This window comes from Rattus norvegicus, chromosome X (assembly GCF_021556685.1).
Source record: "Rattus norvegicus strain SHRSP/BbbUtx chromosome X, alternate assembly SHRSP_T2T, whole genome shotgun sequence".
In the NCBI taxonomy this organism is placed as follows: domain Eukaryota; kingdom Metazoa; phylum Chordata; class Mammalia; order Rodentia; family Muridae; genus Rattus; species Rattus norvegicus.
The window spans coordinates 143,478,295-143,501,201 of NC_141554.1; the positions used below are offsets into that span (position 1 = coordinate 143,478,295).

The 22,907-nt window shown below is 40.4% G+C and overlaps 1 protein-coding gene across 1 annotated transcript in view; it reads right to left on the bottom strand.

Annotated features, from left to right (window-relative positions):
• Positions 1–22,355, bottom strand: part of Map7d3 (MAP7 domain containing 3) — a 66,626-nt gene extending 44,271 nt beyond the window's left edge. The window contains exons 1-2 of the mRNA XM_087600225.1: positions 22,259–22,355; positions 4,664–4,779 (exon numbers count right to left, since the gene is read on the bottom strand). Of these exons, the coding sequence (XP_087456351.1) occupies positions 4,664–4,673 (10 nt within the window). The 5' untranslated portion in view covers positions 4,674–4,779; positions 22,259–22,355. The remainder of the gene's footprint in view (positions 1–4,663; positions 4,780–22,258) is intronic.
• Positions 22,356–22,907: the final 552 nt, after the last annotated feature.

The window sequence follows — 22,907 nt, forward strand, 5'->3', positions numbered from 1 at the left end:
GTATGGCAAATTCGAATCCTCTTGTTGAAACAATTCACTTATGTCCAGGCTTTTGGTAGCCAGCAACCTTAATAACAATACCAGTAGTAATGACTGCTGATATTAACAAGGATAACCATTGTACCGTGTGTTTTATGGTCCCATTTTACAGTTGAATAAGCTGAGGCTCAGAGAGCAGTTTACTTAAAATCCCATAGCTTCTCCTGATGATTTGAGTTCCCAATCAGCCTTCTCCGATTCACTAATACCAGGAAAAAGGTGGCTAGCATGCACTTTAGCTCCCAAGGCGGATGGTCCTCTGCAGAGCTTCCTTTCCTGGCATACTTTGAGAAATAATCAATTGGCCTGTAGGGGGAGAGATTACCCCAGGAAAACATTTCACCGACTGCACAAACAATTGCTTGCTAGCTGTGGGTGGAGGAGACTGGTTGTAGGAAGACATATGACGGATGGGGAGAACACTGCAGTAGCTACCATTGTTTGAGATTTTCAGAGCAATTGCCTCTGTCCATTAACATGGACAACTGAAGAATTAATTGCAGCGAAGATGTTCAAACCTTTCTCTTTCACAGGCAAAAATCTAATCAGGAATAAACAAGTGTTTACAGAATTAGTCTCAGAAAGGAATCCACCTCCTACTAATGTTTGTTGTTAACTATTCCTTCTGTCTCCTCGAGTTAATGATTAGGTGAAGAGGATCATTGAGTACCCTTTTATACCCCCTCCAGCCAGCCATCACCTGTCTAGCACATATCTCTATATTCCTAGCAGAATATGTACCACAATAATCTCTCTCTTGCTCTACACCTCCTTTGACATTTGTTGGTAGCCTGGACAGGAGTATAGTTTAACATCAATTTATCATTTTATTTCTCTGTAGCTTTTTTAAAAGCAGAGAATAATAAACCAGGGACATTTAAAATATGTGAACAGGAAATAGGAAGAAAGAGGAAGTGAATTCAAAATCAAAATCTTTGCGTTCAGTGAGGGTCATCAAGGGAAACAGCCAATTGAGAAGAATTTGGAGTAAGGGCTCAGTAGTTAACAGCATTTGGTGTTCTTCCAGGGGACCTGGATTGGATTTCCAACATCCACGTAGCAGTTAACGAACTGTCTGTGGTTCCAGTTTCAAGGGATGTGATGTGCTCTTCTGACCTCTGTGGGCACACATGGGGTGCATATAACACATGCAGGCCAGACTCAGAGCACCAAGGTGAGTATAAGGATAACAAACAGAAGCTGCGGTTGTTTTCTAAAGTCAGCCTTGGATAGAAGACAGGAAGACCATGAGCTCCTTTCCAGGAGCCAGAGTAGGCCTCCTATGTCATGAGATTCCCTTGTGTTGTATATTGTCTGTTGTTGGCTATGTTCCAGGCAACTTTGTAAAGCAAAAGGAACTTTGTATTCACATCCTAGGCATCAAGAGTCGAATGTGTGCGTGTGTTTAAAGTGAAAAAGAAGTAAACATCAGAGACTTCATTACTGAGTGCCAAGGGAAGATCATAATGATAGTAAGAGTTCTCATTTCATTTTGTATGCATTAGATGTGCTTGCACATAATAATGATGTGTAGACCTGACTGGCCTTGAACTCACAGAGATCCACCTGCCTCTGCCTCCCAAGTGTTGGGACTAAAGTGTGTACTACCACCATCCTGCTTCCTCAATGACTTCTTATAGACCTCCTTCAATCTATCTACCTAGGATTGTTGAGATGGCTCAGTAATTAAGAGCACTTGTTTTAGAGGACCTAGGTTCAATTTTTAGTACACACACAGTGACTCAAACCCTTCTGTAGCCCTAGTTCCAGTGACTCCAATGTCCTCTTCTGACCACTTGAGACCCAAGGCATAATATATACTGTGCACATATGTATATGACAGAAAAACTCTTTCACCAAACTCAGGTTTTGACCAGGAACTTATGTCTACTCTTCACAAACCAAATTATTACATATTTCATCCCCACTTCCTTTGAAGATCTCATATACAATATATATATATATATATGTATATATATGTATGTATACACACACACACACACACATATATATATATATATAACAAGTAAATCTATCTATCTATGGTATACATTTTACTATAAAACATTCTAGTTAAGAACCTGTGTATATGTTGTGTGAATAGCACAAAGGAGCTAGTGCTGAATTTTTTCTTTCTTTCTTTTTTTTCTGGAGCTGAGGACCAAACCCAGAGCCTTGCAATTGCTAGGCAAGCGCTCTACCACTGAGCTAAATCCCCAACCCCACATGAATTTTTTATTGTTTTTTTTTCAGAATTAGGTCAGTTCCTCCTCTGAGATGTCAGTGGTCACTTCTGTGATATGGTATGTGAGTAGTTCCCCCCAAATATCTCCTTTCCCCCCCTTGCTCCACAGTGCTATGTCTCCAAGCTTGTAACTGCTACTTTAAATTGGAAGCAGGTAGCCTCTGTTGAAATTATGCACTAGGGGAAGAAGCAGGAGGGAATGATGTGAAATCCTGGGTAGGAGCACTTACCATATACCAAGTAGAGTGCTAGCAAACAGGCCGATGGAAAGGTTCTCAACCCTGTGAGTCATCAGAGAAATGCTGATTCAAGCCATACTAAGATGCCATTGTGTACCTATCTGGATGGCTTAACCAAAACCAAAAAGCTTTAGTATCCAAAGCTGAGCAGGATACAGAGAACGTGAACCTCTTATGTATTGCCAGTGGAATGTGTACTAATTTGGTCTGTGAAGAGAAGACTCAAGTTTATGATCTTAACATGAAGTTTGGTCAAAAAGGAGAGTATATCTGCTATGATTGTTATTTAAATGAAATATTGCTGGAGAAAAGGCTTCACTGTCTGTATACCATACTGCCTTTTAAAGTTGGGATGTTTCTATAAAGCTTCCCAGGATCAGTGGCTCTCGCAGAACCACTGATAAAGAGAGGCATGTCATCACAGGATTTAGTGTACCCTCCACAATCAATCAATATTGATTACTTCCCCTCATTAATGGTCTCTGCATTCATCAAGAATAGGGTACCTCCCTAGCTCTGTCCTTTCCCCAACAACTATAAATTACCATCAAGGTCCCTCTTATCTTTACCTGACTCCAATCACTTGCCTGGCTTAAGAGCTCCAAGCAGCTTACTGTACAGATGTTGCTATGACTATGTTTACCTGAGTATCTGTCAGGCTGGCTGATACAGGAAAATAAATCTATGCTGTCTCTTTTTTACTTCAGAAGGGGACGTGTCTGGACTTAATTGAAATAGAGATCATTGAAGAGTCTGAACAAACACACATGTATTGCACAGTAAGATGAAAAATAATCAAAAGTGTTGACCACTCTATGTAAGCAGGATTCTGTGATGTTATTGCTTGTCTGAATTGTTCACTGGGAAGCCATTTTTTTAAACTGGAAAATCCCAGTGTGTGTATAATCAATGCCATTGCCATCTGGCTGATTTCATTCTGGGTCGTTTGACCAAATGCCATCAACCCGAAGTATTTGCAACTGTGATAATTTCTAATTGTTCCAACCGAATTGATTGAACATTTTTTTCATCTATGGAAGTCAAATGGCTTTTGTATATGGTTTTAATAGGGAAGAATTTAGAAGACATTTCTGAAAAGGATTCAAATCCTCATTCATAAATAAAACAAATTTTTCTGGAGGCAAAGAAAGTATACTATGTCAGTTATTACATGTGTGACAGAATCGTTAAACACTGAAGATTATCTCCCCCCTTTTCCTGCAGTTTTTCATCTTGGGCGGGACTTTAGATCTTTATCCCTCTCCACCTATACTACTCCATGACTCTCAGCATCTTCCAGCATCTCTCTCTGCCTCCCGTCTCTGTCTTTCCATCTATCTATCCACCTTCCCACAGAACTCAGTGTTGGGTATTAAAGACTGCAGAAAGAAGTTCTGTATTTCTTGAACTTTTCATATAGTGGTTGGGGCCGGATGTGTCCTGTTCTGGTGGCCACCATTACCTCTCTAAGCCCCGTGGAGGACGAATGGGAAGCAAGCAAGCATAATAGCAAACAGAGGACAAAAGGAGCAAAGACTCAGGAGGTGGTCAGGAAACATTAGAATGAGCCAGTAATGGTCATAATGACTGCCATTTACCAAGTATTAGCCCCAGTGCTTGATACTTCCCTATGCCTTATTTCATTTCTTCCTCATGCTATGTCTGTGTGAGGGACATTATTTCCATTGATGCTGTGGAAACTACTGATGAGTTTGGTACAGAACTCGGCAATGTTCCCAAAGATACTCCAAAGCACTCAAACACTGGTGCTTTTTGTGTTCAGAGGCAGAACTCCTTTTCAGTGACTAACCTATTATCTGAAAAAAAGAGTCTAGAGTTGTACAGAGCCATCTATAAGAGCAGTACTGCACCAACTTCCTGGATGCACTTTGGTCTGTTCCTAAGGAGTTAGACAAAAGACATTTGTTTACTTATTGGGCAGGGGACCTGTGAGAGCAGGATCCAGGCAATCAATATTAGGTTTGGAAACAGGATGGGGCCAGGAAGGACTAGACTGATAATAACCAGAGACACTCATCACCAAGGACAGCTACAGGTTTGCTTCTTCTGTGGCTGGCCTTTTCATTAGCCAGTGGATCTCCCCACCCCCTCCAGTCAAGTAAGTCATTCTGCATCCCACCTGGAGACATGTGCTGCTGCTGCTGAGGTGGCAGGTGTGAATGGTGTCAAGTCGGGGTTCCAGTCTTCTAAGTAGCAGCCCAGTCCTTCAGCTCCAGTCTTGCCCAGCTCTGACTTCTAGAGTAGGACAAACAACGGTAGCATTTGAGAAAACAAGCAGTCTTCCGCAGTCATCTTGGCACTGGGTCACAGAATAAATCATCATAGATGGAATCAGTAACATCTGTTTTTCCTGATCCTTATTTAACTTCTCTGAACTAGGAAGCTCCTCTGTGTTTGTAACTGTTGTAAATGATGCAAAAGGAGAATTGGAGACAGAGACAGATAGGGAGAATAAGGAAGAATTAATTTACCACAGGGTGAAATGAAAATGTACCAAAGTGTAATGGAATTTCATTAACTTCGGAAATGATGATGAATGCTGTCCAAATAATTCCTACTAATGCATAATTCACAGCTGAAAATAGAGCCAAATTCTCCTAAAAAGCACATCCATTTATGCCCCCAAATTAATTTGGTATGTTATTCAGGATGGTTGACAGGATAAAAGATCTACTATGAAATATAATCATCTATTAGGCTTGGGAATCTATGAGTCTTTCTAGTTTAGTAGATGATGGCAGCTGGTAACAAGTGGAACCTTGAGAGGCAGACACCCACAGTCCTCATTCTCATAATGTGAATCTCCCCAAAGACATAATTTCAGACATAACCACACAGAAGTTTGGATGAGCTTTAACGTCTCCATAGCAACGGTGGCCCAATTCATATATATACCGAAAGCAAATTAAAGTCAGTTTCAAAAGATCCCAATGGGGCCAGGAAAAGGCCCGTGCATATTCTGATTGACACTGCCACCATTAATTAATATTATATGTTCATGAAATATGCAAATTATATAGGTAGCATATTATATATACATTTATATATATAATTATACCCAGAGATTTTTTTAACATCTTTATGATTTTTCACAATAAGTATCCTATTCCACAAACTCTCAGTGACATTTTGCACTTAATGTCTCAAGACTATGAGCTTTTAAATGGTTTCTTCCAAAAAAAACCCCTTATATGCTTTTTCTATACTCAGGAGAGTGGTAATGGGAGAGAAACCTTTTTACCTTTATATCTGACACAAAGCCCACCTGTGGTTGGCAGAGGGAGAAGACTATTCTTAGATAAGAGGCTACCCATTGGCTCAGATTCCATCAATGGGAATCTGTAGATTTACAGGCCTCTCAACACCATGTAAACATTATGGCTTTTCTAATCCATGGGTACCTTAGACACAGTATTGGCCAAATATGTTGGTAGTTTCCCCAGAGGTGGCTTTTGCAACCCAATGAACTCCCTCTTGTTGGAAGCACTATACTTAAGGGAAAACTGGTAAGGGGAGGGTTAAAGCATCCAGAGTTAACGGAGTATATGGTAAGAGGTACTGGGTTAGGAGTCAAATACAATGATGGTTTGATGATACTGGGACCTTAGGAAAATATGGTCAGTTTCCACCAATACTTCACAATGGAGATATCACAGCTTCTTCCTGCAAAATATCCATAAACTCAGAGAATAGTTTATGTAGGAGTATGAAGAAGAAAGTTAGATTTGGCCCAAGAGGAACCCTCACAGAGCCCTCTGGACACAGGAATCAAGGAGCATTCTGGGACAGGATACTTCCAGTTTCCGCCTGTGCCCGGAACTGACCCTGTGCCACAGCTCTCGGAACCCAGATCCCACTGGGAGAGAGCTGGATTCTCAGAAGTGCTGACACACCCAAGAGCACAGGTGAGACCACTATTCCTGCTCACATTACTGGCCCAAGAGGAACCCATCTGGAGCCCTCAAGACACAGGAACAGAGGAGAAGCCTGAGGGGACAGGATCCTTCCGGTTTCTGCCTGAACCCTGAGTTGACCCTGTTCCACAGCTCTCTGTACCCAGATCCCCCTGAGAAAGAGCTGGTCTTCCAGTAGTGCTGACACATAGTCTTACAGGGGAGTCAAGCCACTGTCAAAGACAGCAAAACTAGCTAACAGCAGAGATAAGCAGATGGCAGGAGGCAAAGGCAAGAACCTAAGCAACAGAAACCAATGCTACTTGGCATCATCAGAACTCAGTTACCCCAGCACAGCAAGCCCTGCATACCTCAACACATTGGAAAACCAATATTTTGATTTAAAATCACAACTCATGAAGATGTTAGAGGACTTTAAGAAGGACATAAATAACTACCTTAAAGAAATATAGGACAACACAGGCAAACAGGTAGCAACCCTTAAAGAGGAAACACAAAAATCAACCAGACAGGTGAAGGAATTGAACAAAACCATCCAGGATCAAAAAATGAAATAGAAACAATAAAGAAATGACAAAGGGAAACAATCCTTGAGAAAGAAAACCTAGGAAAGAGTTCAGGAGTCATAGACACAGACAGAATACAAGAGATAGAAGAGAGAATCTCAGGGGCAGAAGATACCATAGAAAACACTGACACAACCATCAAAGAAAATTCAAAACACAAAAAACTCCTAACCCAAAACACCCAGGAAATCCAGGACACAATGAAAATATCAAACCTAAGAATAACAGGTATAGAAGAGAGCGAAAATGCCCAACTTAAAGGGCCAGTAAATATTTCCAACAAAATGATAGAAGAAAACTTCCCTAACCTAAAGAAAGAGATGCCCATAAACATACAAGAAGCCTACAGAACCCCAAATAGATTGGGCCAGAAAAGAAATTCTTCCCATCACATAATAGTCGAAACACCAAATGCACAAAACAAGGTAAGGGAAAAAGTCAAGTAACATATAAAGGCAGACCTATCAGAATCACACCAGACTTCTCGCCAGAGACTATGAAAGTTAGAAGATCCTGGGCAGATGTCATAAAGACCTTAGGAGAAAACAAATGCCAGCCCAGGTTACTATATCCAACAAAACTCTTAATTACCATAGATGGAGAGACCAAGATATTCCATGACAAAATCAAATTTACACAATATCTTTCCACAAATCCAGCTCTACAAAGGAAAATAGGTGGAAAATTCCAACACAAGGAGGGAAACTACACCCTAGAAAAATCAAGAAAGTAATCTTCTTTCTACTAACCTGAAAGAAGATAGTCACACATACATAATATCACCTCTAATAACAAAAATAACAGGAAACAACAATCATTGGTTTCTAATATCTCTCAACATTAATGGACTCAATTACTCAGTAAAGAGTCATAGACTAACAGACTGTATACAAAAAGAGGACCCAGCACTTTTTCTGCATATAGGAAACACACCTCAGTGACAAAGACAGACACTACCTCAGAGTAAAAGGCTGGAAAACAATTTTCCAAGCAAATAGTCCCATGAAACAAGCTGGAATAGCCATTCTGATATGTAATAAAATCAAATTTCAACCAATAATTATGAAAAAATACAAGGAAGGACACTTCATATTCATCAAAGGAAAAATCCACCAAGATGAACTCTCAATCCCGAATATCTATGCTCCAAATGCTAGGGCACCTACATACATAAAAGAAACCTTACTAAAGCTCAAAGCATACATTGTAGCTCACACAATAATAGTGAGAAACTTCAACACTCCACTCTCGTCAATGGACAGATCATGAAAACAGAAACTAAACAGAGACACAGAGAAACTAACAGAAGTTATGAACCAAATGGATTTAACAGATATCTATAGAACATTTCATTCCAAAACAAAAGAATATTCCTTCTTCTCAGTGCCTCATGGTACCTTCTTCAGAACTGACCACATAATCAGTCACAAAACAGGCCTCAACAGATACAAGAAGATTGAAATAATCCCATGCATCCTATCAGATCACTACGGATGGAGGCTGATCTTCAATAACAAAAATGAAAGAAAGCCCACATACACATGGAAGCTGAACAATGCTCTACTCAATTATAACTTGGTCAAGGGAGAAAGAAAGAAAGAAATTAGAGACTTTTTAGAATTTAATGAAAATAAAGACACAACACACCCAAACTTACAGGACACAATGAAAGTAATGCTAAGAGGAAAACCTCATAGCTCTGAGTGCCTCCAAAAAGAAACTGAAGAGAGCATATACTAGAAGCTTGAAAGCACACCTAAAATCTCCAGAACAAAGAGAAGCAAAGACACCCAAGAGATGGCAGGAAATAATCAAGTTCATGCCTGAAATCAACCAAGTAGAAACAAAAAGGACTATACAAAGAATCAATAGAACCAAAAGCTGGTTCTTTGAGAAAATCACCACAATAGATAAACCCTAAGCCAGATTAACTAGAGAGAATAGAGAGTATCCAAATAATAAAATCAGAAATGAAAAGGGAGACATAACAGAATGTGAGGAATTCAAAAAATCATCAGGCCTACTACAGAAGTCTATACTCAAAAAACTGGAAAATCTGGATAAAATGGACAATTTTCTAGACAGATATCAGGTACCAAAGTTAAGTCAGAATCAGGTGAACCATCTAAACAGTCCCATAACTCCTAAAGAAATAGAAGCTGTCATAAAAAATCTCTCAACCAAAAAAAAAAAAAAAAAAAAAAAAAAAAAAGCTCAGAACCAGATGGGTGTAGTGGAGAATTCTATCAGACCTTCATAGAAGACCTAATGCCAATACTCTCCGAACTATTCCACAAAAGAGAAACAGAAGGAAAACTACCCAATTCATTCTATGAAGTCACAATTATGCTTATACTTAAACCACACAAAGACCCAACAAGGAAAGAAAACTTCAGACCAATTTCCCTTATGGATATTGATGCAAAATTATTCAATAAACTCTTGCAAACTGAATCCAAGAACATATCAGAATGATCATCCATCATGATCAAGTAGGCTTTATCACAGGAATGCAAAAAATGTTTCAACGTATGAAAATCCATCACCATAATACACTTTGTAAACAAACTCAAAGAAAAAAAACCACATGATAATCTCAGTAGTTGCTGAGAAAGCATTTGACAAAATTCAACATCCCTTCTTCATGTTAAAAGTCTTGGAAAGATCAAGAATTCAAGGCCCATACCTAAACAGAGTAAAAAGCCATATACAGCAAACCAGTAGCCAATATCAAACTAAATGGAAAGAAACTTGAAGCAATCACTGAAATCAGGGACAGACAAGGCTTCCAACTCTCTCCCTACTTATTCAATATAGTACTCTAATCCTAGTCAGAGCAATCAGACAACAAAAGGAGATCAAAGGGATACAGATGGGAAAGGAAGAAGTCAAAATATCACTATTTGCAAATGATATGATAGTGTACTTAAGTGATCCCAAAAGTTTCACTAGAGAACTACTAAACCTGATAAACACCTTCAGCAAAGTGGCTGGATATAAAATTAACTCAAACAATTCAGGAGCCTTACTCTATTCAAAGGATAAACAGGCTGAGAAAGAAAATAGGGAAATGATACCCTTCACAATAGTCCCAAATAACATAAAATACCTTGGTGTGACTCTAACCAAGCAAGTGAAAAATATGTATGACAAGAACTTCAAGTCTCTGAAGAAAGAAATTGAAGAAGATCTCAGAAGATGGAAAGATCTCTCATGCTCATGGATTGGCAGGATTAATATAGTAAAAATGGCCACATTGCCAAAAGCGATCTACAGATTCAATGCAATCCCCATCAAAATTCCAACTCAATTCTTCATAGAGTTAGAAAGAGCAATTTGCAAATTCATTGGAAATAACAAAACACCCAGGATAGCATGAAAACTATTCTCAACCATAAAAGAACTTCTGGGAGAATAACTTTCCCTGACCTCAAGCTCTATTATAGAGCAATGGTGATAAAAAACACTGTATGGTATTGGTACAGAGACAGACAGGTAGATAAATGGAATAGAATTGAAGACCCAGAAATGAACCCACACACCTATGGTCACTTGATCTTTGATAAAGGAGCTAAAACCATCCAGTGGAAAAAAGGTAGCATTTTCAACAAATGGTGCTGGTTCAACTGGAGGTCAGCATGTAGAAGAATGCAAATCGACCCATTTTTAGTGCCCTGGATCAAGCTCAAGTCCACATGGATCAAGGACCTCCACATAAAACCAGATACACTCAAACTAATAGAAGAAAAATGTCCAACACATGGGCATTTGGGAAAATTTCCTGAACAAAACACCCATGGCTTATGCACTGAGAACAATAATCGGCAAATGGGACTTTATAAAATTGCAAAACTTCTGTAAGGCAAAGGACACTTCATTTGAACAAAATGGCAAACAACAGATGGGAATGATCTTTACAAATCTTACATCCAATAGAAGGCTAATATCCAACATATACAAAGAACTCAAGAAGTTAGACTCTAGAGAATGAAATAAAAAATTAATTAAAGATGGGGTACAGGGCTAAACAAAGAATTCTCAACTGAAAAATATGGAATTGCTGAGAAACAACTAAAGAAATGTTCAATATCCTCAGTCCTTAGGAAAATGCAAATCAAAACAACACTGAGATTCTATCTCATACCAGTCAGAATGGCTAAGTTAAAAACATCAGGTGAATTAAAAAATGGGGTTCAGAGCTAAACAAAGAATTCACAGCTGAGGAATGCCGAATGGCCGAGAAACACCTAAAGAAATGTTCAACATCTTTAGTCATAAGGGAAATGCAAATCAAAACAACCCTGAGATTTCACCTCACACCAGTGTGAATGGCTAAGATCAAAAACTCAGGTGACAGCAGATGCTGGCAAGGATGCGGAGAAAGAGGAACACTCCTCCATTGTTAGTGGGGTTGCAGACTGGTACAACCATTCTGGAAATCAGTCTGGAGGTTCCTCAGAAAATTGGACATTCAACTGCCTGAGGATCCAGCTATACCTCTCTTGGGCATATACCCAAAAGATGCCCCAACATATAAAAAAGACACGTGCTCCACTATGTTCATAGCAGCCTTATTTATAATAGCCAGAAGCTGGAAAGAACCCAGATGCCCTTCAACAGAGGAATGGATACAGAAAATGTGGTACATCTACACAATGGAATATTACTCAGCTATCAAAAACAATGCCCTTATGAAATTCATAGGCAAATGGTTGGAACTCGAAAATATCATCCTGAGTAAGGTAACCCAGTCACAGAAAAACACACATGGTATGCACTCATTGATAAGTGGCTATTAGCCCAAGAGCTTGAATTACCCTAGATGCATAGAACACATGAAACTCAAGACGGAAGATCAAAATGTGAATGCTTCACTCCTTCTTTAAAAGGGGAACAAGAATACCCTTGGCAGGGAATAGAGAGGCAAAGATTAAAACAGAGACAGAAGGAACACCCATTCAGAGCCTGCCCCACATGTGGCCCATACATATACAGCCACCCAATTAGACAAGATGGATGAAGCAAAGAAGTGCAGGCAGACAGGAGCCGGATGTAGATCTCTCCTGAGAGACACAGCCAGAATACAGCAAATACAGAGGCGAATGCCAGCAGCAAACCACTAAACTGAGAACAGGACTCCCGTTGAAGGAAGAAGAGAAAGAACTGGAAGAGCTTGAAGGGGCTCGAGACCCCATATGTACAACAATGCCAAGCAACCAGAGCTTCCAGGGATTAAGCCACTACCTAAAGACTATACATGGACTGACCCTGGACTCTGACCTCATAGGTAGCAATGAATATCCTAGTAAGAGCACCAGTGGAAGGGGAAGCCCTTGTTCCTGCTAAGACTGAACCCCCAGTGAACTAGATTGTTGGGGGTAGGGCGGCAAGGGGGGGAGGATGGGGAGGGGAACACCCATAAAGAAGGGGAGGGGGGAGGGGGATGTTTGCCCGGAAACCGGGAAAGGGAATAACACTCGAAATGTATATAAGAAATGCTCAAGTTAATAAAAAAAAATCAGGTGACAGGTTATGCTGGATGTGGAGAAAGAGGACACTCCTCCATTGTTGGTGGGATTGCAAACTGGTACAACCACTCTAGAAATCAGTCTGGAGATTCCTCAGAAAATTGGACATAGTAGTTACTACCTGAGGACACAGTTCTACCTTTCCTGGGCTTATGCTCAAAAGATGTTCCAACATTTAACAAAGACACATGATCTGCTATGTTCATAGCAGTCTTATTTATAATAGCTAGAAGCTGGAAAGAACCCAGATCTCCCTCAAAAGAGGAATAGATACAGAAAATGTGGTACATTTACACAATGGAGTACTACTAAGCTATTAAAACTAAAGACTTCATAAAATTCTTAGGCAAATGGATGGAACTAGAAAATATCATCCTGAGTGAGGTAACTCAGTCACAAAAGAACACACATAGTGTGCACTCACTGATAAGTGGCTTTTAGTCCAAAAGCTTGGACTACCCAAGATACAATCCACAGACCACATAAAGCTCAAATAGAAGAATGACCAATGTGTGGATGCTTCAGTCCTTCTTAGAAGGGGGGACAGAAATATTCATAGGAGGAGATAAAGAGACAAAGTTTGGAGCAGAGACTGAAGGAAAGGCCATCCAGAGACTGCTGCACCTGAGGATTGAGCCCATATACAGCCACCAAACCCAAACAGTATTGATGAAGCCAAGAAGTGCATGCTGACAGGAGCCTGATATAGCTGTCTCCTGAGTGGCTCTGCCGGAGCATGACAAATACAGAGGTGAATGCTCACAGCCAACCATTGAACTGAGAACGGGGTCCCCAAATGCAGGAGTTGGAGAAAGGATTGAAGGAGTTGAAGGGGTTTGCAACCCCATAAGAACAACAATACCACCAATCAGAGCTCCCAGGGACTAAACCACCATCCAAAGCGTACACATGGACAGACCCATGGCTGCAGCTGCGTATGTAGCAGAGGATGGCCTTTTTGGGAACCAATGGGAGAAGAAGCCCTTGATTCTGCCAAGGCTGGACCCCATAGTGTAGGGGATTGTTAGGGCAGGGAGGCAGGACAGGGTCGGAGAAGAAGGGGGAGCGGGGATTACATAGGGGGTTTATGGATGGGAAACCGGGAAAGGGGATAACATTTGAAATGTAAATAAAAAAATATCCAAGAAAACATGAAAAAATAGAAAGTTAAATTTGACTTCTGAAACTATAATGACATTTTCCTAGCAGAAAACTGGGTAAAGGTAGGGAGGTATAATAATGTAGGGAACATTAGTTTTCCTTTTTCCTTTTTCTTTCAAGACAGGGTTTCTCTGAATACTCCTGGCATCCTATAACTCTTTCTGTAGATCAGGGTAGCTTCAAACTCATAAATCTGCCCACCTATGCCTTTTGAGTGTGAGAATTAAAGGCATGTGCCACCACGTCCAGCCACATTAGTTTTTTTCAAGTGGTTAGAGCCTGTGGTTTTTAAGTTTTGTGATGTTAAACTAGCATCCTGTTTCTGGCAACAGATTATGGCATCATGAACCAGTGCAAGCAGTGGGCCAGCTTCTACCTATGGGATAGCAAGACTAATGAGTGCATTATCAAAGCACCATGGATGCTCCCTCCTTGGGTCTTCAATGCTCTGAAAAATATTCCTGCAGAAATGTGAATAGCAATACATAGGTAATGTTTTTAAATAGTCTTAGTAATGGAAGAAGGAGCCTTCCGAATTCTATTCTTATAGAAGATAACCTGGGTGCAGGTATAAATCTCCTCAGAAGACAATACACACTAAAATCATTCTCATGACCATTCAGGGAACAAACACGTGAGACATTCTGGCATGAGTGTGAACACATCAGTGAGTCGTGCAATGGCCTTGCCTAATGGTAACAACAAAGAAAACATTTGCTCTCTTTTCTAATGGGAAAAGTTAGTGGAGAGTTCACTAGAACATCAAAGAGGCAACAGGGTTGCTATCTGGGGTGGGATATAGCTCAATGTCAGGACAGTTGTCTTGCATGCGAAAGACCTGTGCTAAGAGTAACATCAGATGCAATTTCTTAAATCCTTCATTAATTCTTGGGTATGTAGGATATGAATGCATAACTGTAATTTGGGAGAATCCATTTTTCCAAACTCAACTGGTAGACTTATTTTTTAAAATATTTTTAAAGATTTATTTATTTAATGTATATGAGTACACTGTAGCTGTTTCAGACACACTAGAAGAGGGTATCAGATCCTATTACAGATGGTTGTGAGCCACCATGTGGTTGCTGGGAATTGAACTCAGGACCTCCGAAAGAGCAATCAGTGCTCTTAACCGCTGAGCCATCTCTCCAGCCTACCTGCTAGTCTTAAATCTAGGAGTTCTAAATAGAGATTATTTTTAGGAAGGATGAGGTTTTCAAATAACATTTGATTATTCAGGCAATGACACATTTTATGATGTGGAATTCAGTAGTATTGAATTGACCTATTGATTACAATGACAAATAATGAAACAATTATGAAATAGGGCAGCCATTTGCCTAATTTTCTGCAGTAAGAAAGATTAAATGGAGACTTTATGATACCAAAAGAAGCTCCTTGCCCACTTCCTTATCATCTCATGCATCCTTGTATTGAAATTAATTGAAATTTGTAGTACCAACACGATCTCAATCTTATGGAAAGGATACATTTGAGTGTGGCAACATGTGGGGTCAACAAGACAGCCTTTGACCCACCTTCCACCACTGGGAAAGCATGGGGTGGGGCTGGAATGATATCTTTGTAGTTATAGCATTTACTGCTCTTGCAGAGGACCTGGGTTCAGTTCCTGGCACACACTTTGTGGCTAATAACCATTCTTCCATCCAGTTCAGAGGATTCACAAGCCCCTGGAATCCCTCCATGGATCTTCACAAGCATTCCTGCATGTGATGCACACATATACACACAGAAAAAAAATCTAGCATTTTTGTAAAAAGTCCATGATCTCTCACAGATTCCCAGCCACTGAGATGAACACACTGAAGCATTCTTAGGAATATTCATATTATTTATGGAAGTGATAGCATTTACACCACTCTAAATTATTTGTTTTAGTTGGATTCCCTGAAAGTTCAGATGCCATAGAGGCTAGGACTTTCTGGGAACTTCACTGCCACAAAGAGTGACATGGGCGGTCTTAGAAAATAAGATTACCTGCAAATCAAAACAACCCTGAGATTTCACCTCACACCAGTGAGAATGGCTAAGATCAAAAACTCAGGGGACAACAGATGCTGGCGAGGATGTGGAGAAAGAGGAACACTCCTCCATTGTTGGTGGGATTGCAAACTGGTACAACCATTCTGGAAATCAGTCTGGAGGATCCTCAGAAAATTGGACATTGAACTGCCTGAGGATCCAGCTATACCTCTCTTGGGCATATACCCAAAAGATGCCCCAACATATAAAAAAGACACGTGCTCCACTATGTTCATTGCAGCCTTATTTATAATAGCCAGAAGCTGGAAAGAACCCAGATGCCCTTCAACAGAGGAATGGATACAGAAAATGTGGTACATCTACACAATGGAATATTACTCAGCTATCAAAAACAACGACTTTATGAAATTCGTAGGCAAATGGCTGGAACTGGAAAATATCATCCTGAGTGAGCTAACCCAAACACAGAAAGACATACATGGTATGCACTCACTGATAAGTGGCTATTAGCCCAAATGCTTGAATTACCCTAAATGCCTAGAACAAATGAAACTCAAGACAGATGATCAAAATGTGAATGGTTCACTCCTTCTTTAAAAGGGGAACAAGAATACCCTTGGCAGGGAAGAGAGAGGCAAAGATTAAAACAGAGACTGAAGGAACACCCATTCAGAGTCTGCCCCACATGTGGCCCATGCATATACAGCCATCCAATTAGACAAGATGGATGAAGCAAAGAAGTGCAGACCGACAGGAGCCGGATGTAGATCGCTCCTGAGAGACACAGCCAGAATACAGCAAATACAGAGGCGAATGCCAGCAGCAAACCACTGAACTGAGAATAGGTCCCCCGTTGAAGGAATCAGAGAAAGAACTGGAAGAGCTTGAAGGGGCTCAAGACCCCTTATGAACAACAATGCCAAGCAACCAGAGCTTTCAGGGACTAAGCCACTACCTAAAGACTATACATGGACTGACCCTGGACTCTGACCTCATAGGTAGCAATGAATATCCTAGTAAGAGCACCAGTGGAAGGGGAAGCCCTGGGTCCTGCTAAGACTGAACCCCCAGTGAACTAGACTGTTGGGGGGAGGGGGACAATGGGGGGAGGGTGGGGAGGGGAACACCGATAAGAAAGGGGAGGGGGGAGGGGGATGTTTGCCCGGAAACTGGGAAAGGGAATAACACTCGAAATGTATATAAGAAATACTCAAGTTAATAAAAAAAAAAGAAAATAAGATTACCGTTATAGGTCTTAGTGGTAAACTATATGATATGAAGTGATAGAGTGGCAAAAGATTATATCACTTGCTGTCACTATGAAGAAAGGCAGCCATTGGCTCATGTTTCACCAATATAATATCTCCAGAAAGAGAATATGATGTCTCCCAGAGGAGGTAAAAGGGTCTTCCTTCCACGGATCCTCTTAGTCTCTGAAATATGCCTGTGCTGATATGTGACTACTAATGTATAGGTGAAGCTTCAAAATAGGATTCAATCTACAAGTGACGATAACCCTCTCAGTTGGGTCTTCCAGGATGAATTACTCTGTGACGGAGAGGAGGTCATGAAGGCAGCACTATTTGTCAGGACTATTTAGATCACTACTTGCAGTTCAAACCCATGATTTGAGTTTTGTGGTGAGAAGTGATCAAAATATGAGTCCAGGAGAGCCTTTGAGTAAGGAGGACATCTCCAAGCCATTTCCCTCAAATGAGTAACCTTAATGGTGAGATCATCAATGCCTCACACTGAGGCATCATGTTTTCTTCCTGCTGCTGGTGGTCTCTTCAGCCAGATAGAGAGCATCCTGTGCGTACATGAGAAGAGTAGTGTCAAGGATGACTAATGCCATCTTCAAATATATATATGGCAGAGGAGTGCATGAAAGGGATTAGAGGAAGGAGGGGGAAGAGAAGAAATGATGAAATTTAAATTGGAGATACACATATACACGCGCGCGCGCACACACACACACACACACACACACACACACACAACCATTAAATAGTAACAATAACAAGTGTTACTTGTTTGTTTGATTTCAGGCTTGACCACTTGCTATTAGGTAACCAATTAGGGACCTCATCCCTGGGAAAAACTATTGGCCCATTCTCATCTTTCCTTAGTAGCTTTTAGATATTTTATCTAGAGATAGGAACACATGAGATTTACCCCTTCCATATTAGCATGTTTATTGATGAGGTCCTTGCTTAGGCAGCCATATTGTTAGGGTATCACGGCTGAAGTTTTCCTGTCATTTCTAGAAGAGACAATCTCACAGCAGACTTCCTGGTCCTCTGACTCTTACCATATTTCAAACCACCCCCTCAGGTTTTTCTTTTCATATTTTTGAGACAGTATCTCTGTGTAGCCCTGGCTTTCTTGGAACTCATTCTGTAGACTAGGCAGACCTCGAAATCAGAGATCTGCCTGCCTCTGCCTCCCAAGTGCTGGAATTAAAGGTGTTGGCCACCACTGCCCACTCCTACATTAGAATCACAATTCTTTGTTGTTGTTCTTATTGTTGTTGTTGTTTTGAGACAGGGTTTCTCTGTGTAGCAACCCTGGCTGCTCTGGAACTTGATTTGTTGACCAGGCTAGAAGCAAACTCAGAAATCCTTCTGCCTCTGGCTCCTTAGTGCTAGGATTAAAGGCTGCAACCTTACCTGCTGCCCTATTAACTTGGCTTCTAACTATGGTAACAGATGATATCATCACAAAGGCAGGTAGCTATTGGTTTATTTTCCACCAATGGGAACGTTTAAAGTGTTCATGCTTCCAAAGGTGGTTGCAATGGTTCTTGTGACCTTAGCATTTCAGCGTCCTGTGTTCAAAAGTGAATTTTAATATGCAAGTAATTTTTAAACATTGGCTGTAGAAGTGATGACGTTTGTAACTCCCTTAACTGAGTGTGCTAGTGAGGTACCAAGGTCATGGGACTAATCAGTCACTAAGACTAATATGACTATTTTTCATGGTTTTAGAGTCTGTGTTTTGTTCTGAGAAGTAAACACAGTGGTTAACTGAAGCGTGGCCCTGATTGAGGAGAGCAGAGAGCAGCTCCCAGTGGGAAACCTTAGTGAAGAAGCCATCTATGCCTCACATGGCTTCTTTAAATACTCTGAATGTACACTGTGACTACACCTGAAAAACAGTTCCAGAGATGATTCTTGTAATCGTCTATCCTTATTTCCCATGCTAGAGCACATGGTATGGGTATTGTGTTTTATGTGGAAAATACTATGTTCTAGGATGGTACCTATCAAGTCTTAATACCGTATTTATCATGGTAAGAGATGACATCATTGTGAAGAAGTGCAGCCATTGGCTCACTTTTCACCAATGAGAAAGCTTCAATAAGGAGTGCCTCCCCCTAACTTGGAAATGAGGCAACATGGTTCTTCCCTCCCTTCTGCCTTCCTTTCTGCTTTTCACCTGCACGCCCCCTCCCTCCCTTCCTCCCTCCTTCCCTCCCTCAGTCCTTTTGTCTCGCCCTCCCATGGATTTACTCAGTATCATCAAATTCCTCATACTGAAATTCGAATAACAACACAGAGAGAACTTTTAGAAATCTGGATTAGTTATGGAAGTAATAAAATATGTAATCTTCAACTTCTGTCCTTAGGTGTTGTGGCATGTGTATAGTGTAGAAGCTCTAAAGGACACATTAACTCCTGGTCTGTCCCCACCAATTTTCTCTGTACTAACTCTATGGTTGCATATTTTATATTGAGAAGGGTGTAGCATACTGCATAGGAACTAATTTCAAAAACTGAATTATAAAATGTAGGCAATATTTCCACACTGGATTTGGTATAGGTTTGATGACATCTGTGGCACTCAGAATTTTGTACCATAGATTAGAGTATGTCTTATGTAACATACAGATGTCATGAAAAGGACATTACTCACATTCTCCTACTCATCTTAATGATTAAACTTGTAAGTCTGGTCTTTTTCATGGGAAAATACAGTGGGTAGTCTTTGAATCAATGGTTTTGATTAAGCAGGGGACAACCACATTCTTCTAATGGGAAGCCTCAGTACATAGGCTATACATGCCTCACAATGGAAGTTTTGTGTCTTCTTTTCTTTTTTTTTAAGTGTGTCCAGCTACTGACAGGGCATCTTGTACTTAGGTATATCAAGAGTCATGTAAAACATGAATTCATTAAGCCTTTAATTGCACAGATGGAGATTCATATGCTTTTATGGAGGCCTAATAACTGCAAACATTACACTTTCAAAGCATGCCTACAGAGTCTTCATGAAGATCTTATGGTTTTGGGGATCTATGGTAGTAAGCTAGGTGATGGCATTATGAAACTAGACAGCTATTGGTGGTATCGGGTGATGCCATTAGAAATATAAACAGCTATTGGTGGTAACAAGTGATGTAATTATGAAACTTTACAGCTGCTGGTGGTAACAGGTGATGTCATTTTGAACTTAGCTATTGGCTTACCCTCTACCAATGAGAATATTTGGGTAATGAAGACATATTTCCCATACTTAAGCATCATGACCCTTCCCTTCCATATGTCCCTGTGATAAAACTTGAGCTGCAACATCAATAGTAATATGTAGGGTATTTTTTTTACTAAATATGATATTAATTTTGGAAATGGTGACTGATGGAAGACTATAAATTTTCTTTTAGTGTCTGTGCATGTTGAAATTTCAGTGAGGCAGTGTTATGCTCAGGGAATAAACCTCTTGCTTTCTCTGTTGTTGTCCTGTGAATTGGCATTTTGTGAAGAATATTGGCTACTTAGGAAGTGTTGATTAGGGAGTAATACTGTCACTGGCTGCACTCTCCCAGTGAGAGACCCTAACAGAGAGGCTTTCAACACCTCACTTTGGAGATTCCAGGACTCCTCCCTCCTATGGCTTTTTTCAGGCAGTGTATGGTTATCTTTTCCTAAAATATGAATAATTTATTAACAACATGTATAACAGCATCAGATTCAATTCATTCTCTTTGCTAAAGTATGGTGTATTTATGGTGCTTGTAGTGATTTGGAGGGAAAATTACTCTCTTGGAACATTTTATTTTAAATGACATAATCACCAACTATTAGATATTGTCATGGTAATCAAGCACATTGTCTTGGAGTGTCCATTGGCCTGCCTTCCCTTCCACTAATGATCTTTTGCTACAAGGGTCATCAGGGTCCCAGAGGCAGCATGGCTCCTTTAGTGATGATAAAAGTACTTTCTGGTAACATGGTTATAATGTTAGAGAATGTGAGCCTCACCTCGTGATCTGCTTCCTTTAGGAAAGGAATGTTCCCATAGATAACTATTTTACTAGGAAGTCCTTGAAGTATCTCTTGGTCGTATTTCTCTCTTATCTTCAACTGTCTCCACCCAGATTCCCTGCTAACATTGTGATATCATAGATTCATATTCCATATGTCCCTGTGATAAAACTTGAGCTGCAACATCTAGAGAAATGTGTAGGTTTTTTTTTACTAAATGTGATATTAATTTTGGAAATGGTGACTTATGGAAGACTGTACATTGTGTTTTAGTGTCTGTGCATGTTGAAAATTCAGTAAGGGGCTGGAGAGATGGCTCAGCGGTTAAGAGCACCCAACTGCTCTTCCAGAGGTCCTGAGTTCAATTCCCAGCAACCACATGGTGGCTCACAACCATCTGTAAAGAGATCCGATGCCCTCTTCTGGTGTGTCTGAAGACAGCTACGGTGTACTTATATATAATAAATAATCTTTAAAAAAAAAGAAAATTCAGTAAATTCTGTTACTGTATGGCCACATTAAAATATACCACTTGCCCTGTTATCCAGCATTTTCTCTAAATCTTTCAAATTAAGCTTTGTGTTCCTTAGCACCTTTGGGGAGGTGCTGAGTGATTGGAAAGGAGCTCACTTCCAGAACCTTAGCAACCACTGAGCACCCTGCATCACTTGTCACTTGTTCCTACCCTCAGTTGTATCCGTCTCCCATGGCTCCTCTCCACCATCTCTGTTGCAGACACTTAGGTCCCAGTGTAGGAACTACTACCCTCCTTCTACCTAAAATGATATTTACTTCATTGTCACCCAAGGAAAGGTCCTTACCTTTCCAAGTCCTGCTCTACAATCCCCTTTGAAGCCTTCTTCCAGCCCTTAGTTTAAATTCTTCCTTTTGCTTCTAGAGTGGATTAAGACCCTAGAACTCAATCTTTGCCTCACTTATGGGCCATGATGCCTGCTTAGTACCTTTACCTTCTATCCCTTTACCTTCTATCCCTTTACCTTCTATTTCTTACTTTATCTCAAACATGTTTATATTGAATGGATCCTTTCCAGTTGTCTCCAATTCCCTTTGGAGGAAAAGCAATCAACCAACACATGAATAATACATAAAGAAAATTTTTGTGGGAGAGTTCACCCCCTAAATCCTGGCTTGGCGACTCCACTTTACTATTGCTTGCATGTATTCCACCCACTGAACCTCCCATTCCCTCCTACGTCCTGTCAGCTTGGTCTGCTTCATTCTTTGCGCCTTAATTAATGTCAAATGTAACTGCTTACCTGGTTGGTGGAAGAATGTTGTTAATTCTCTAAATGAGCCTCTTCACAAAGATGTGTCTTGATGTGTTCTTTCTGGCTCTTCTCTAGGGACTGAGGTGCCCCAGGGAGTGACCCTGTATTTATATCTTGATCCCACCCACTAGGCCTTATTGTGTCCTAAGCAAGCTATTATGACATAGCCTGAGGTATGATGTAAGTAGGCCAAGGTTAGGTTACATATGAGTATATGTCAATGCATAAATACTTTTCAAGGTAAAGAATACTTATCTATAAGCACAAAAATGGGTGTAATAACTGTTTATCACAAACATTTCCTAACATTTTGTATCCACAATCCCATTGGCCTTTTCATTCAAAAAGTAGTATTGATATGCCATGGGTATCAGCAGCAGCTTGTCTATTGGGTCTCTTATTAGGACAGTGGCCAAGGCCTAGTCATTTATTTCAGAGGTAGAGTAGTAATAGTAAGGCTGGAGAGATGGTTTAGTGGTTCAGAGCACATACAGGTCTTCCAGAGGACCTATATTAGGCAGCTCACAATCACCCGTAATGTCAGCTGCAGTGGATCCAATGCCTCTTGTCTTTGTGGGTACCTGAATTCATGTGCACATACTCACATAAGCACTCATACATGATCATAATAAGATGA